Below are 17,223 nucleotides of genomic sequence, written 5' to 3'. Positions count from 1 at the left end.
TTGGCTTCATCAATCGGAAATCCTGAAAGCCAAACTCATGCCAGTCAAGTGTTGCACTGTGGGCTGCAGGACACGTTCAGGTGGTCCTGATTTTCCCATTATCCACACTTCCCTATACCAGCATGTTGACTATCACGATGACCACGAGAGGCATCCACGTCGATACCTGAAAAGAGCGTGCCTAAACTCGAATGCTTTCATTTTGCCCTTTCCAGAAATTGTGTAAAGGTAAAGATCAGAAGAACCAAAAAAGCCACATTGCTAATTCCTGCCACACTAGAAATGTCAAACGCCATGTAGAACAGAAGTAACAAATGGCATGAAAAGGTCGAGGAGGCCGCAGCATTTGGAAGCAGTGCGCTGATTCACTCGGCTCCCTCACACCCATGCGTGTTTTTTCTGATTTCTGCGGCCCGTGTCACTCCCAGCTCACTCTGCGGCCTCAAGGTTTTGTCTACGCTCCTCAGACGTCATTTGAGCTGTTGGGTTTTGTTTCACTGTCTGACTTTAGAGGAATTGGGAACTCAGCAGGCCTGCCTGATTGCCGAATTCACGTTTCACAGACACTCCCTGGAAGTTTCCGGAAAGGTTCATCCCATAGCTGCGTGATTAACAGTTAAACTGTTAGCGTGCAGGACAAAACGAGAAAAAAAAGGTTTTAATGATAGAGAGTCAGAGAGAAAAAAGAAAGGAAATGAAGCAAGAAGAAAACTGAATTGTAAGTCTTGACGGCAGAGTAAACTGGCTGCCCCCTACCTCTTCCGCAGGTTATACAGTTGGGGGCACCAGCTGGTTCTGCGAATCGTACTTGCCCTTTACAGAGGAAACTGTACAACCAAAAGAAGTGGGAGCTGGGCATAGCCCCGACCCGACGTGAAACAAACTCGACATTAAAGCTAAACTTTTTTTTTTGGTCTTGTGGTTTTTCTCGGTGGGGTTTGATTCTGACTGAAATTATTGGAGGGGTTTGTGGGCGACGGTCCATTTCTGAGAAGAAAGGAAATTGCAGAGTTGTGCATTGCCATATGTTGGTTGGTGTAGGGTGGGGGGGTTGGTCGAGGGGATGTGGCTTTTCACTTAGGAAATACACAAAATAAAGTCGTCTAATAAAACACGTAGGAATTAAAGCAAGACGGTGGCGGTAAAAATGAAAGTCGCCCTGACTTAGTGGCAGGTGTTGCTGGGGCACCAGGAAAGGAACCATTAACATGAACATGGCCTGCGTGGTGGAACCATTAATGACCAAGAACTATTTCATTCCGGGAAGGGGTCTTTGCATATGGGATTGGTTAGTTGAGCTTTGAAGCTGATTGACGAAACAGAAATCTGCAAAATCTAGTAGAGGACGTAGTAAGATACAGCAGGTCAGGATCAGCTTAGGGCCGATTTATACTTCTGCATCGAGCCTACACTGTAATCCGCGTCGCCTACAACGTATCAACAGCATAGTGTGACAACAACAACAACAACATTTATTTATATAGCACATTTTCATACAAAAAGTAGCTCAAAGTGCTTTACACGCGCCTCCTCGAAAATGTGACTACGTGTCGTGTCGTGTCGATGCCAACCCTCCAACTCTGATTGGCCAGTTTTGGAACTACATATTTCCTCAAACATGTTTTCCATTCGTCTCCCGCTTTGGAAGTCAGCGATTATATGAAAAAGTGGAACAAACACATTCGCCCACGGAAGAAAAGCAGCAATCCTGGAGGGCAAAAACTGCCTGCATCTTAATGGATGGGTCATTCGCTGTTCTTGCGTGCCACAAATACCGCCGACCAGCGTTCAGGCACGTAAAGTATAAACTGCTTTCGACGGCATAGCCGACACACATCTCCATGGCATGTAGGCCCGACGCTGAGGTATAACTCGGTGTTTCACCCGTGCGAGTATATGCAGCGAGAGTCCTTTTCAAACCTGGATGTGGCACTTGGCACCACTGCTGTTGTGCCGGGCGTACGGAAAAGTCATCTCAGATAACGGAGGAGGGATGTAAAGATTCTCTCGTCTGATTGGGTGGCCAGCATGGACTCCTCTATAGATAGATAGATAGATAGATAGATAGATAGATAGATAGATAGATAGATAGATAGATAGATAGATAGATAGATAGATAGATAGATAGATAGATAGATAGATAGATAGATACTTTAGAAAACCCAGGAGCGAGTAGGCGGCCTACTTGGCCGAGATGTCTCCTGAGCTGCAACTTTGTTTTTGACTTTTTCTTATATGATTTTAATCTTCTCCATTGTCAACTTGTAGCGGTCACAGAGACACTACGATTGACACCATCTGAAGATGACGATTTGTTTAATTTATTGCGGTGACCCTGGGAACACACCCAGAGACACTGATAAGCAACTCAATCAATGATAGAGTAAATATTAATCAAATAATGAACAAAACGATGAATGAATGATAAAAAAAAAATATTACACAAAACGCATACACAACAGCCCTCCCCAGTTGATTATTTACATATACTGCACGGTAAACAATTAACACTAATAACGTCCAACACAGTCCACTACTGCAGAAGCAGGTGACAATGGAAAGTGGAATGAAACCCCCTTGTGAACAGCACTCTGAAGGAAATGTGAAGTTTTGTCCTACCAGGTTCTCATGGTAGCATGCATGATTTCACATGATTCAAAGACGAATCCAACCAAGACAAAATCACACAGACAAGCAGGCGCTGGACAGCACACACAGTACACAAAGACAGAAACTGTAATTCACAGTGGTTGAATTTATGCGTAGAGACAAAATGCAAACCATTGATCACGATCCTCTCTGCGTCATTTTGGCTCTTTTTTAAAGATCCCGCTTGATTGACCTGCTTCCCAGCAACCCCTGCTCCCTCTGCATCTGCCCGATTACATAATTCTGTCGGGGCTGCTAGGAGTAGTAGTCAATTTTAAGTAGCGCTGCTACAAACTGGCCATAGTTCATCAATTAATTAACGCGCAGTGCGAACGGGTGGAAGGAAGTGTTGGGGCGCCCCTTTCAATCGCTTGGCAAACAAATTGAGCAGACGCTCCATGGCGCAGTAATAAGCATAAATCGCCTCTTGTGAGCGAATGAGAATCAGGGAGCTCTGCCCTCTGATAATTTTTTGGGGGAGAGGGGCGGGAGTTGGGGGGGTGTACCTGTTATTATAGCGGTTTCCTTTCCATCTGCAATTATATTTGTACCACTTCTGTATTTAGTAATTAGTGTTATCTGTACTTGTATTTTAACTGAGAATAGTTCACAGTTCTCTGTGCCTGCACTCAGTGAAGAGCGCTATACAGAAAAAAAAAACCAGGAAGCCCTTGGGATTTCACAAATCTGTCGTCACGTATTTGTGGTTATTTATAAGACCCTGTTATCGACCTACTGTTCATGAACAAAGCTTTTTATCTGAAATGTTCATGTACTGGGCCATCTTAACAGCATCATAGATCCCTGGACAAAGTAGTGCGCTGGGACCCCTGTTTTGATAAGCAAAACAGAAACATCAGAAACATCGTGGGCCACTATGCTCTTGGGACCCCCAGCCAGTGCCCATTGTGCCCATACGTTAAGACGGCACTGTGGGTGGACCCAAAAATGGCTCCCCAATGGTATTGCTCTGAAGGAGCAATTTGGTGTACGTGTGGACCTGAGTGGAGTCGCCTCTCACTTAAAAATGAGTCCGGAGGTCACACGAGGCCACGGAAGCGAGTCCCTCAGAGCGATCCTGTGGCTTTCTGCGTGTCGACCGCCTGAGCTCCACTTCTCACAGCAGGGTGACTTGGTGGTTTCCTGTGCAGAGCTCTCTGATTGGCTGAACTCCTCAGGACCCTAAAGAAAGCTGACAAAGTCGATTCAAATGGAGGACTGGGTGGGGTGTCGGGTCTGTTCTGTCTTAAAGGAAGAAGAAAAAAGAAAAGAGCTACAAATAAAAGAGAACAACTGAGGAAGAAACAAGAAAAGGAATAAAAAGAAAGAGGAACAGAAGTGAGAGGAGAGCAACAGACAAACAAGAGACAGAGGGAGAGAAGGATTCTACTAACGAGAACTGGGAATCAAAGAGAAAGAAACTGAAAGGATGGCAATGATAGGGGATAGAAAAATAAAGACAGGATTAAAGAGAATAGAAGGGAAAAAAGAAAGATGGACGAAGACAAAGAATTATGATTTGAGAGATCTGCTTAATAAGCTCTACCCATCATTTATAAACTGTATTTCTATCCTTTTTTTGGATGCTTCTGCTACCTTTTAAGTAATGTTGGATTTTATAAGTGGGCTCCTTTAGGTCTGCACGTTTTGTGTTTTGTGTGTGTTAGTGCAACGACCCGAGTGCAGGTGGTAAGCCACACTCTTAAAAATAACAAATCTGGAATGGCACTTTACTGGGCTGTGTGGCTCCTCATTGCTTGACAAAGATACATTTTGTTCCGTTTAGGGATCTTTGAACATGAAATTGGGTCTTTGGGCTCTAGAAAGGTTCCTAATGTGCGGACAGAACAGCAATTTTTAATGTCTGGTGGGCTGCCTGGCAGGATACGACAGAGTAAGCAAACCTGAAATGAGCCCGGGTTATTACCGTATATGCAGCAAATGTCCTTTTAAAACCAGGAACCCATTGGGATTTCACAAATCTGTTAACATCCATTTATGGACCAGGTTATGGATCTAAATAAGTCAATAAAGGTTCTTTCTAGAACCTTCATTTGGATTGCTGTCTGCAAACCAATACTGGTATCCCCCTGAAGAACTATTCTGGCCACCTTTGCTTTAAATAGATGTACTGCAGTCGTGTTTGCACCATAAAGAGCGCCAAGATGGTTCTTGTTGTTAATGGCACTATATGAAATGAAGTTTGTAATGCACCATCTATTGGAATGTATTTTGTAATGCATGTAGTAATAAAATGCATTGCATTTGTAATTCCAACAGATGACAAATCACAAACATTTGTAGTAATAAATGTATATCTCTGTCCTATATAAAATTTGGTATGGGATTTATTAAAAGCAGTGATAATGCCGGTAATGCACCATTTGTTAGACTGAAAAATGCAATACATATGTCTCTGTTATATGCCATTTAGTATGGGATCTATTAAAGTAGCGTTAATGTTTGTAACTTGTTATGTTTTGGAATGACAAATGCAATACACATGTTTCCGTTATGTGCCATTTGGTGTGGATTCTTTAAAAGCAGTGATAATGTTTGTAATGCGTCATCTGTTGGAATGACAAATGCAATGCACAAGACTCTATTATTTGCCATTTGGTATGGGATTCATAAAAGCAGTGATAATTCTGGTAATGCACCATCTGCTGGAATGATGAATGTAATTCATGTGTTTCTATTATATTCCATTTGGTATGGGATCTGTAAAAGCAGTGATAATGTTTGTGATGTGCCATCTGTTGGAATGACAAATTTAATGCATAAGCTGCTGTTTTAAGCCATTTGGTATGGAATTCATAAAAGCAGTGATAATGTGCGTGATGCGCCATCTGTTGGAATGACAAATGCAATGCATATGTCTATGTTACATGCCATTTGTTATGGGATTTGTAAAAGTCGTGTTAATGTTTGTGATGCGCCATCTGTTGGAATGACAAAGGCATAGCAACCAGAAAGACAAACACAAAGACACTTATCCTTTTATTAAGGTGGATGTTCACCATATCATTGTGTTTTTATTTATTTATTGTCACATTTCTCAATATATTTATTTGCATATTTTTTCTGTATTTCTGAAATATTCTTCAATACAACACTATTTTGATTTGAATTAAACAAATACTGCCTGTCATCCTGTCCAAAATATTTTTGTAAGCTTTAAACTTAAAAGAGCAATCTCAGTCATTAACGAGGTGCCATCTGTTGGAATGACAAAGACGTAGCAACCGGATAGACACACAGATACAGAAGACACAGACTCCTTTTATTAAGGTGGATAAGTCACTTCTTGAAAACGCTCTTGTGAACTAAATGCAAAGCACTCAGATTTGAATGAGCATTTAAATTGTACACCTGCCTCCTATCATCGTCCCATTTCTATTCATAGGTTTAAGGGGCCACTTCTACCCCCTGCCACCAATGAAATGCGGAAAATGTCCTTTGAAGAAGGAGACAGTCTCGCCAATGAGGGCTTTACGGCCAGTCTCAGGTTTTCCTCAAAAACACGTAGCAACTTTAAAGACGGGAAACATTAAAGAGAAGTAACTGGACAACTTAAATCTGCAGCAGCTTCTGCCGGCTCTGCTTACTAACCACTCTCGAAAATGGAAAGAATAAACACAAAGACAATGGAGAGCTTGAATAAACAGAAAAACACAGTGAAAGAGAGAAAAGGGAGAGCGGAGTAAACAGAAAAACACAGTGAGAGAAAAGGGAGAGCCATTGAACTGACACCCAAACAAGTCGGTGGGGTGGCCCCTGCCAGCAGGTGTGCTTCTCTCGACGTTTGCTCGTGAAGGGGCAGGTGCCACTTGTTTTTACCGTACAAACCCCAGCTGCCTCACTCTCTGTCTGTGGGCGTAAGATGCTGGTGTTCATCTGCGGCCACTGAGTGCCTGAACACATCCACAAATCCTCCTCCTCACATTGTGAAGACCAGACTGGAGGTGTGTGGTGTGCCAAGGCGGGCATGGCCTGTGGTATTGGGCTCAGTGATGTGTTTCCAGTGTGGCATGTCTTTTCTGGTTGGCCATGACGATCTCCGCAGGCATCCAAAATGCATTCCATTAGGAGTTCCACGTCAAAGAGAGTGTGCCGCTCATGAAGGTCATGGTTTTTACACTTAGTGGCCTCCTGGGTTAGTGGCTGGGCAGTGGGATGCCACATTAAATGATTATCCTGCGTTTTGAATCACAGTGTGTTTAATATGTGTCTGACAAAGTGGGGACATTTGGTCTTCAGAATCAGGTTTTTCCATTCATAGTGATTTGAGAACAAAAATCGGACCCCTTCATGCTCTCCACGCTTTGTTGTATTGTAGATGTAAACTAAAACAGATAAACTTGCCATTTGTGCCCATCAGTTTGCACTCAATAATCCATAATGACCGAGTGTAGACACGTTTTCAGAAAGCTGAAATCTGTCATTCATAAAAGTGTTCATAACCCTTAATTTGGTACTTTGCAGAAGCCCCCTTGGCAGCAATTCCAGCTTTGAGTCTTCTTGGGTAAGTCTCTACAAGCTTTGCCCTCTTGGAACCCTCTGGGACACAAGTTAATGGTTCTGTAAAAAAATAAATAAATAAAGACTGACCGCTTGCTCCATCTCTTAAGCCTGGATAGTTTCACACTGGGCACACTGCCATCGAAAAAAAAAATTCATTGAAGGAATTCGGTGCCCACTATTCAATTTCCCCTGTCTGGTGCAGTAAATCCAGCAGCAACGTTCAGGGCTTACAGACATGTCCTTCATGAGAATCGAGCAACAGCTCACAGGAATGTGGCTCCCACTGGACAGCAGCGGCAAAAGGGGCTTCGCCCAGACCTGCACGGAGGCCGGTGGCATCCAGGGAATCTGTGGTATTAATGCCCCTAGTTAGGGGCCTAGCCAGGATCTGGTATCTGATCTCATCTATGGCTGACTGAGGCTTTGTGTCTTTTCTCAGAGAGGCTATTTTGTTTCGGCTGAAGTCACATTTGCCATTTGTGTCGAGATCCTGAGTGTTCCACCGGAAAATTCTGTGCTCCTTGTGAAAGTCGGATTAATTATGGATGTGGCTCTTGACGTGACGTTATGTGTGAAGCCTGCTCATCCTGGTTCTTCACAGCAATTTATAATTGATTTGAGTTCATTTTACCAAAAATGAGAGCCATTGATGGGCCGCTCGCCATATGAAGGGCTAAGACGATGAAGAAACAAATGAAAAGATTAAGTGGGATTGTTTTTTGCTTAAAGTCTTCCATATTTATCTCCTTGTTATTATGAGTATCTGTTTCCTTTATTAAGTGAGTGGTTGGTGTATTGCATATAGTGCCTTTCATACTCTAAATCACTATATGATGAGAGTCTTCTTCCTTTGTCTTTTCTGATGCAGGCATTCCACCTGCACTTCAGAACAGTGTCATCGACCAGACGCTAAGCATGTATGAGCCCGGCCAGTACTTGGATGGGAAACCATCTAGGAGAAGCTTGGGTGGCTGCTGGAAGGGGTGTTGGTGAAGCCAGCAGAGGGCACTTATCCTGTGGTCTGTATGCAGACCCCGGTGAAGAGGGCTGTAAAAATGGTGCCATCTTTCAGATGAGACGTCCCTTCACACTGTAGGTCCCAGGGTAGTGACTGTATAGTGCCTTTTATATGCACTGTAAAAGAGGACAAGATAAAGATTTGGGGCAACATCACGACCCGTGTATTGTAAAGGCAAAATATAATTAAACTTTTTAGCAAAACACAATGTCTCTAAGGATCCCAGATTAGACTATCCAAGATGGCAACACTTTCAGTGTAGACCAGGCAGAAAGTGGCAGACTGAGGTGGTGAGGTTATCAATCAATAGGTCTGCAGAGGGAGGAAGAGAAGAGGCATTAGAATGCAGTGCCACCTGGTGGATTGGGAAGGAATTGCCACCACCAGAGCCTTTCAACTGTCCCCAAGGTGCAACATGTCTGACAGCAGGCTCTGATAAAATGAGAAAGGTCTGGCTGCAGACCCCCACCCCACCCAGCAACAGACTCCTCGGTGGCTGCTCCAGCACTTCCACATCAGACAAATGGCAGACCTCCCAAATCTACATCACCTCCCACCTCCAGCCCCTGAATGACATCACTCTGAGGGGTCTGCCCCTGGTGGTCTGCAGCCAGACTCTGTTGGATGCAATGGGTGGAAGTTTCCTGCAAGTCCTAGGACAGAGAATTTTAGGGGGCCATCAGAAAATGAGAAATGCGGATGTCATCTTCATTTACTGTAGCACCTTTCACTCTGGTGAGTGTCACATAGCGGGCAAAGAATATTAGCATGCATGGGGTGAACAGAAAGTGCAAATGTTATTTTTATTTTGTAAAGCACCTTTATGGTGTTGACCCAAGGATGAGAAGTAACTCTTTTGGTAATTTGCAGATGTTATCTTTTGTATGTTTTTTAGCACCTTTCACATTGTAGACCACAGGGTAGTGATTCATTCCTGTCGTCCTTATGGTAAGGAATGTCAAAAAGCAAGTGACAAATGAAAATGTTATTTTATATAGATTGTTATATACTGCTGTTCACATTGGCATGGCCTAGTGTGGTGACTCTTACCTGTAGTCCTTCAGATAGAGAATATCGGGAAGCAAGTGACAAATGAAAACAGCAAATGTCACCTTTTTATAGAGCACCTTTCCAACTGTAGGTACAAGGATGGCGGAAAGACACTTAGCAACTCACTTTTTGCAGGACACATCAGTGTTGCTAAATGAGCTGTGACAATGTCAGCTAAACTCCGTGTACGCCATTCATGATGGGGGTGCAACAATCTCTTGGGTAACCATACCATTTATACTTAATCTTTTATAGTGCCTTTGTCCTAAAGCAGGGGTTCCCACACTTTTTCGGCTTGCAAGCTACTTTTAAAATGGCCAGGTCGAAATGATCTACCTACATTTAAAAATGCTATATATATATCCATCCATCCATCATCCAACCTACTATATCCTAACTACAGGGTCATGGGGGTCTGCTGGAGCCAAACCCAGCCAACACAGGGCGCAAGGCAGGAAACAAACCCTGGGCAGGGTGCCAGCCCACTGCAGGGCACACACACACACTAGGGACAATTTAGAATCGCCAATCCACCTAACCTACATGTCTGTGGACTGTGGGAGGAAACCCACTCAGACACGGGGAGAACATGCAAACTCCACTCAGGGAGGACCCAGGAAGCGAACCCAAGTCTCCTAACTGCGAGGCAACAGCGCTACCCACTGCGCCACTGTGCTGCCCTATATCTATATATATATATATATATATATATATATATATATATGCTGAAATTGGCTCCAGAAGACCCCCGTGACCATGTAGTTAGGATATAGTGGGTTGGATGATGGATGGATATATATATATACTGAGTATGTATGATACAGTATATGTTGTCATACCTTGCATAACTGAATAACCTTTATGGCACAATAACAATTCAATACATTTATGGTCACTACAGTATTTAGATTTAATAATCTTCATGTGGGAAAAGGCTGACTCGCATAAATAAGTAGAGCTGAATAATGACAACAGCGCTTCTCCTCATGTTTGGGTACGTTTCCTCTGTGAGTTCCAAAACTGTCCATGAGCCCCAGACTTCAGCTGAATGTCATCCTGTGGTGTCAAAATCTTGTCCTCCACTGTAGAGGAGTTTTAGGTGAAGCAGTGTTGCAATTTCTGATGCGAGTGAATCCCCCTCAACATCTTCCCTAAATGGATAGCACTTAAATGTAACGATTGGCTCAAGTAAAGCTGAGTCTTGAAACCATCTGTCAAAGTCTGACAGACAGTTTTCAATCTGCTCTGTGTAGCGTATTCTGTCAAGTTGCCCACACGCCTTCCATTGCGTCTGCAGTTCTGACGCGAGGTTTTGGATGTTCCCCAAATCAAGGCGCTGCAGCTCTGAGGACAGATGTTACATTTTTCGTTTGAAAGCATTAACTGAGCTAATCATATTGACCATGGAGTTCTCTTTTCCTTGCAGCTGTAAATTAAGCTCATTCAACATGTTGGTCAGATCAAAAAAAAAAATGCCAAGTCTAGCGGCCATTGATCGTTATTAAGTTGCTTGTATTCCGCATGTTTAATGACAAGGAGAAACTCCTTTTTCTCCGGCCAGGGGTCTCGAAATCTCAGCAGGAATTTCTCCCTACCCATCTGCCTCAACGAAGGCCTCTTTTATCATCTCTCCATCTTGGAAGGACTTCTTATGCTTAATGATCGAGTGACTCACCCGGAATGATGCTTCGGTGTGTCTGCCTTTGCTTTTGAATTCAACCGAGTGAAAAATGACTTGCTGTCCGATTAACTGCGATTTTAGTTCCCTCTCCTTTCTCTTTCTCAGATCGCTTTTCCGAAGGAAGTCAGTTTCGTAGTTTTTACGAACAGTTCGAAAGTACCTTTCCACATTTTCCTTCTTTGGAATAGCAATGATAGATTGACAGATCAGACAAACGCACTTCGATTGTGACATTGTGAGAGAAAAAAATCCGCTTCCAATTCCACATCCAGCCCATACCCTCCCACCCTAAAACAACAATTTTTTTTTTTAATCCTTTCTTTAGTCGATATAAATTGGAAGGCTAACTTGATCACTTAGATAGCCAGAGTTTTGCAGTAGCTCGTGCGTTTGATCGTGCGTGCGGGATGACCAGTGTGTTAGAAGAAAAGAGATCTCAGACTGGCCGGCCTGTATGTCAGTCAAGTGGCAAATGCAATAGGGAGGATATATGATAGACTAACATATAAAAAAAAATTTTCTTGAATGCAACGCGATCTACCTGCACTACCTTTCCGATCTACCGGTCGATCGCGATCGACGTATTGGGCACCCCTGTCCAAAAGTATGTCAGGCTATACACATAAGGCAGAGAAAATCAGATAAGAGCTTTGTATGTTGCCTTGTTTTTCAATACCTGCCTTTCAAGCTGGATACCCCAGTATGGTGGACAGTTGTTTCCCACATCAATCGTGGCCTTGTCCATCAATGTGTACTCAGTAAATAAGAATGCAATCTCAATTTGAAATACGCACTGCCACACATGTGCGAGTAGGAGGCAGCTAAAGGGCTCAAGTAACGGTAATACCACATCTGACCAGGGGGCGGCGGGGTGCGCTGACTGTCTTATTCAGTTCCCTGCAGACCTTTCCCGAGAAATCCTGCCAGGTTCTGGCGCCTCTGAAGACCTCACTTCTGGTTCCACCCCTTTGATGACATCACTTCCGGTTCAGACAACGTCACTTATGGTTCAGGCCCCTTTGATGATGTCACTTCCTATACGGGCTTTTAACCCTTAAACTGACACATACTTGGGGGTTAATGTACCCCCGGACTCCAAAATACTTTTTTGCTGCACTTTTTAAGTAAACGTCACAATTCACAAAGAAAAAATGAAATTTTAATGGAACACATTTTTTTTCATGCAAAGGGCATCACAATTACTGCAACACTCATCATTTTACACACTGCCAATGAACTGTAAAAACATCCATCCATCCATCCATTTTCCAACCCGCTGAATCCGAACACAGGGTCACGGGGGTCTGCTGGAGCCAATCCCAGCCAACACAGGGCACAAGGCAGGAACCAATCCCGGGCAGGGTGCCAACCCACCACAGGACACACACAAACACACACTAGGGCCAATTTAGAATCGCCAATCCACCTAACCTGCATGTCTTTGGACTGTAAAAACAATAAAAAATAAAAACTACTGGAACAATATATAGAAGGTGCAACTGACGCCATTGATGAAATTCAGTAAATCATCGAGCCAAATGCGCTTGGACTGGCTGCACGCAAGCCCACAGAGGTAAACACTGATGCTGGCAGGCTAGTCTAGTGCAGCGGCTGAATCCCAGCGACAGTGAGGCTGCAGTGCTGCAGGGGGCGCCAGTGATCATGAGCTGGCTGCTCAACGAATATACGACACTGACTGATCAGTAAATTGCACTGGGAACCGACTATAGCCGGCTGAGGCATTCAATGAATGTACATCGCCGAATATAATATACTCGGCTCCTGCGTGCTGGCAAATGGCACTGGGAAACGACTATAGCCGGTTGCGGCGGTTTAAGGGTTAAAGCCGCCATCTTACCACCAATGAATCAGTTCTGTTTTGGACACGTCTTGTGAACAACTCTGTTCTTTTCAGAAGCCTTTGGCAGCCAGGGATATTATACGGGTGGCTGCCCCAAACTTTTTTCACAATGTCTGGTCTGTGTTTCTATCACAGCACGTTCATTTTAGATGCCCATAAAGGTGGCACTATATGAATGAAATGTGTTATTATTATCGTTTCTTGAATATGCTTGGCACGTGCTTGATTGTGCCATACTGACAACACAATTACAATGGAGTCATCCTGTGGCTCCCACTCATGTCATGGCACCTCTCATTTAATTCTCTATTTCGATATTGTGCCATCCTGTCATGATAAAGACATAATGCTATTCTTATAAAAAAATATTTACTTGTGAAAAAAGAATACTTGACAGCCCACTGTTGTATTTACTGCAGGTTAATACAATAAATTATAAAATCTCAGAAACTGACTGGTCAGCTAGCCTGGGGGAATACAGGCAGGAGGAGATGAAAGGGCAATGTAACTGGGGATGGAGTAGGACTGTGTCGTGTTGAAATAACCCTAACCCTAACCCTAATGTGAATTTCCCCTTGAGATTAATAAAGTATCTATCAATCTTCTATCTATCTAAATAAGAACTGGTATGAAGGAGGGAGTCGGCTCATCCCATTGGTCCTTGGAGGGCTGAGTTGAATAGGATTGATATGAAATAGAGAGTTGCTGTTTTCCAATTTATCTGCGAGGTACATCAAGAAAGCTAGACTAAGACAATAAGAGGAGACTTGCAAAGGAGTGCAGACTCTCTCTGCCATGGAAGAGAAGGCCAAGTCTCACTCTCGAAGTCCACCTGTGTGCTTGGCCCTATGCGGACGATGAGCTGGCTAAGAGGAGCATTGAGCGTAACAATAAGTTTATGTGCCGCCTGAAACGACACATCTGGCACTATCAGGTTGTATAGTTTGCAAAGCCACATTCTAATTGCATTTGTTTATGGCACTAGCTATAATATTTGAAGATTAAAGCCTACTATTTATAATATCCGTCGATGATATGTGAATAAATGTGTAACTTTTCTGCTTCCGGCTCATGTACTCGGTGTAATTGCTTGGGGTCACAGATGTAAAAGTAGAGGGGAAATGCTGAACTGTAGTACCTGACCGTGTGGTAAGAGTAGGGGATTTGAGGCATTCTGTTCAGGTCTGCCTCATAAGGAGAATGAAGGGGACGAGGGTCACCTTAGGACCCTGTCATGAAAAAAAAAACAAACGTTTAAAACTGTAAACCTCATTATGGGTGGCTATTCTCTGAATTTCTAGAGCACCTATCCTCACATTATGGTTGGTGGCTGCTTCCTTTATGACGTGCGATGGCTGAGCTGTCCTAGATGACCAATCTCGTCCATTTTCTTCCCATGGGCTACTTTTTCCTCCAACCATTCAGCTCTGAAGTCTTCACTATGAAGAAATCACGACATTTTTATGCCACTCAACACTGCCCTCTACAGGCCATCATGGTTCTTACCCTTATTCGGTCAGGTCAAGTCAAGCCAGGCTGGGGAGCATGCACTGGTACAGCATGTTGCCGCACCCACCACACGACGAAACAACTCGAGATCCTGGTTGTCAGAAAGGCAGTCCAGTCCCACTTCCCGGAAACGACCCTCTATCTGCCACAGCCAGGATGTTAACGTGGACATCCCCTTGGCCTGGTCCAGCCACTCGAGTCCTCAACAATGAGGATCTTGTGACCTGGATCAACCTCGGGGAATTGTACCACATTGCCGAAGTGCCGTAACTGACGCTCCCTCACAATGTAGGTCATGTGCCACATTTGGGACCCCGTGAGCAACACAAAGTCAAACCAGCAGTGCCCAAGGGTTCTCTGAAGAGACACAGTACTGAAGGAGTCCAGTCTTCATCTCAGGTCACTGGATAGCGTCCATGTCTCACAAAACGGCAGAGATATTGGGAGCGCCACACACCCCTTTTCCAGCGACCTCATGACCCCCCAATGTAATCCCAATCTGCCAACTGACTTCATAGGAAGAGCCACCAGAGACATGAATGCCACTGCCGAGGTTAATAAACCTCTCAACAAGGTCGACACTCTTCTCATTTGTGTTCAGCGAGTTTTGCCACTCTCCTGTAATTAGCTTTGCTTTTATCCGTATCTACTGTGTTGAGTGTATTCAGATCACTGCATACTCTCTAATTTAATTTTTGGGGTGGCCCAGTCAGTCATCTTCGGTCTCCGTGTTTAGAAGAGTTGAACGTTCCCATTAATTACTTAGTTCACTGAAACCATAGAAGCTTTGGCCGCACTTGTGACGATCTATAATTTTCTTTGTGCTTACAGATGGCAAATGTGACCCAAACTCCTTCTACAGCGAGGACCTGGGTGACTGCGAGAGCTGCACCATATGCCAGAAACACCCCAACACCCCAAACTGCAACAGATGTAAGTCAAAAGCAAACAAGTCTTTCATTCTTTCTTTCTTCTTCTGTCTCCTGAAACACATGTGAGTGCATTCTTACCCCCGGAAATAAAACCTCAAGAGTTCAGCAGCTGGCTTTTAGTCTGCTTGTCTGAGGAATGTACAGGAGAGGGAAGACGGCTTCAAACGCAGCAGCAGCGGTAAAAGAGCAATTGGGGGCCACATGCCGTACACCGCAAAGTAGAAAACAGCTGGCGTGAGATCCACTCATCAGACGGCGGCTGAGCGACTTCAAACGGGGGGAAATATGAGCAGCCGGGGAAAAGCAAAACCGCAGCGTTTCAGGACAGGGGAGCGAGAAGCCGTTAGAGACAAAATCACGTAAAGAAAGAGAGATAGCGTCACTGTTAGAATCAAAGATTTGCATTTACAAACTTACATACAGTGCCTTAAAAAAAGAATTCAGACCCTTTCACTTGTTACAACATTTTTTTTAGGTTGCACTCATGTCTAAATTCATTTCCATTCATTATTTCTCTCAGAACACAATACTCAACATCCCAGAATGACAAAGAGAAAATGGGATTTTAGGAATGTTGTTAAATTTATTCCAACTCATATGAAAACCAGGGAGGTCCTGCCTCCAGCAGCACCAAAGGACCACTACAGGGCTGCGATTCTGGACTTAATTCCCATGCAGCCCTGCAAATGTCCAAACTGGGACTATTAGTGAGGAACACTGGCACCTATCAATTTGGGGGATGTACTGCCCCCGGCTTACAGCTCTCACCAGTCTACTCATCCTTCCAGCCAAGATGGGAATTAAAAGACGTCCCGGCCAGGTAGTGTCTTTCCATTGTGGTTCCCCTGCCGGGCAAAAAAATCTTCCTCCATCCTCGCCAGGATGCCCGTCCTTTCTCCTGCACACTGACACTGCTGCCTTGCAGTAAAGAGATCATGGATTCGCTACCCGGGTCCTCCCTGTGTGGAGAGCACTTTGAGTAGTGAGAAAAGTGCTATATAAATGTAAAGAATTATATACTATATATATATATATATATATATATATATATATATATATATATATATATATATATATATATATATATGTATATATTGTGAACTTTAGCCTGGACACAGACAGGCACGGACGGAGAACGTCCCAAAACACACATGTTTATTAAAGTTTTGCACCACCTCAACGTACACAGTGCACAAACCCCACAAATGCTCCATCCTTATCTCTTTTTCTTGTCCTTTTCTTCTGCCGCCGCCACACCTCTCTTGCAAGCTCCATCCTCTTCCACCCGACTCCGGCTCCTTGAGTGAGTGATTGAGGAGGCCTCTTTTATACCGCACCCACAAGTGATCCAGGTGATCCATGATCAAGATTCCAGCAGCACTTCCGGGTGTGGCGGAAGTGCTGCAGACCATGGCTCCGGAACTTTCCAGGCATCCCCTGGTGGTCATCACGGGACCCTGCAGTGTTGAGATTCTAAGCTCCAGTCCCGTGGTCCCGATGTAAACCAGGGGGCTACCCTCTCATGAACCCGGGGAAGGTACTGCTGGTGATATGTCCACTCCCCCGGTCCTCTCCTCGAAAGGGCATCCCAATGGGCAAGGTCCCATTGTCTATCACTATATATATATATATATATATATATATATATATATATATACACACACTATATATCTACTCTATATATATAAAATCCTAAGCCTAAACGTCCAATGATTTTGTGCAACGATTTTATGTGACGTTTCTTGTCACGCTTTAAATCTGGCTTATTTTAAAACCTACATATATGTGTTTGATATCATTCTTTTCAGAATTTATCGAACTTTAATGTGATGTTGTTAGATTTTCAGATTCTCATTCCATTTTTAAATTATAAACTAAAAAAATATCAAGAACTCACATCTCGCTAGACGAGACTTTGTGCCAAGAGATTTAACCAGGTCCGGGGCCGGAAATAAAAGACAAAGAGTAGGACAGCTGCTGTACAGGCTTTTAAATGTTC

The 17,223-nt window shown here is 43.8% G+C and overlaps 1 protein-coding gene across 1 annotated transcript in view; it reads left to right on the top strand.

The window, feature by feature from the left end:
• Positions 1-17,223, top strand: part of LOC127529818 (uncharacterized) — a 56,292-nt gene that overhangs the window by 24,488 nt on the left and 14,581 nt on the right. The window contains exon 2 of the mRNA XM_051934731.1: positions 15,124-15,225. Within this exon, the coding sequence (XP_051790691.1) occupies positions 15,124-15,225 (102 nt within the window). The remainder of the gene's footprint in view (positions 1-15,123; positions 15,226-17,223) is intronic.

Source organism: Erpetoichthys calabaricus, chromosome 12 (genome assembly GCF_900747795.2).
Source record: "Erpetoichthys calabaricus chromosome 12, fErpCal1.3, whole genome shotgun sequence".
Taxonomy (NCBI): Eukaryota; Metazoa; Chordata; class Cladistia; order Polypteriformes; family Polypteridae; genus Erpetoichthys; species Erpetoichthys calabaricus.
This window is presented reverse-complemented; position numbering and strand designations above follow the sequence as displayed.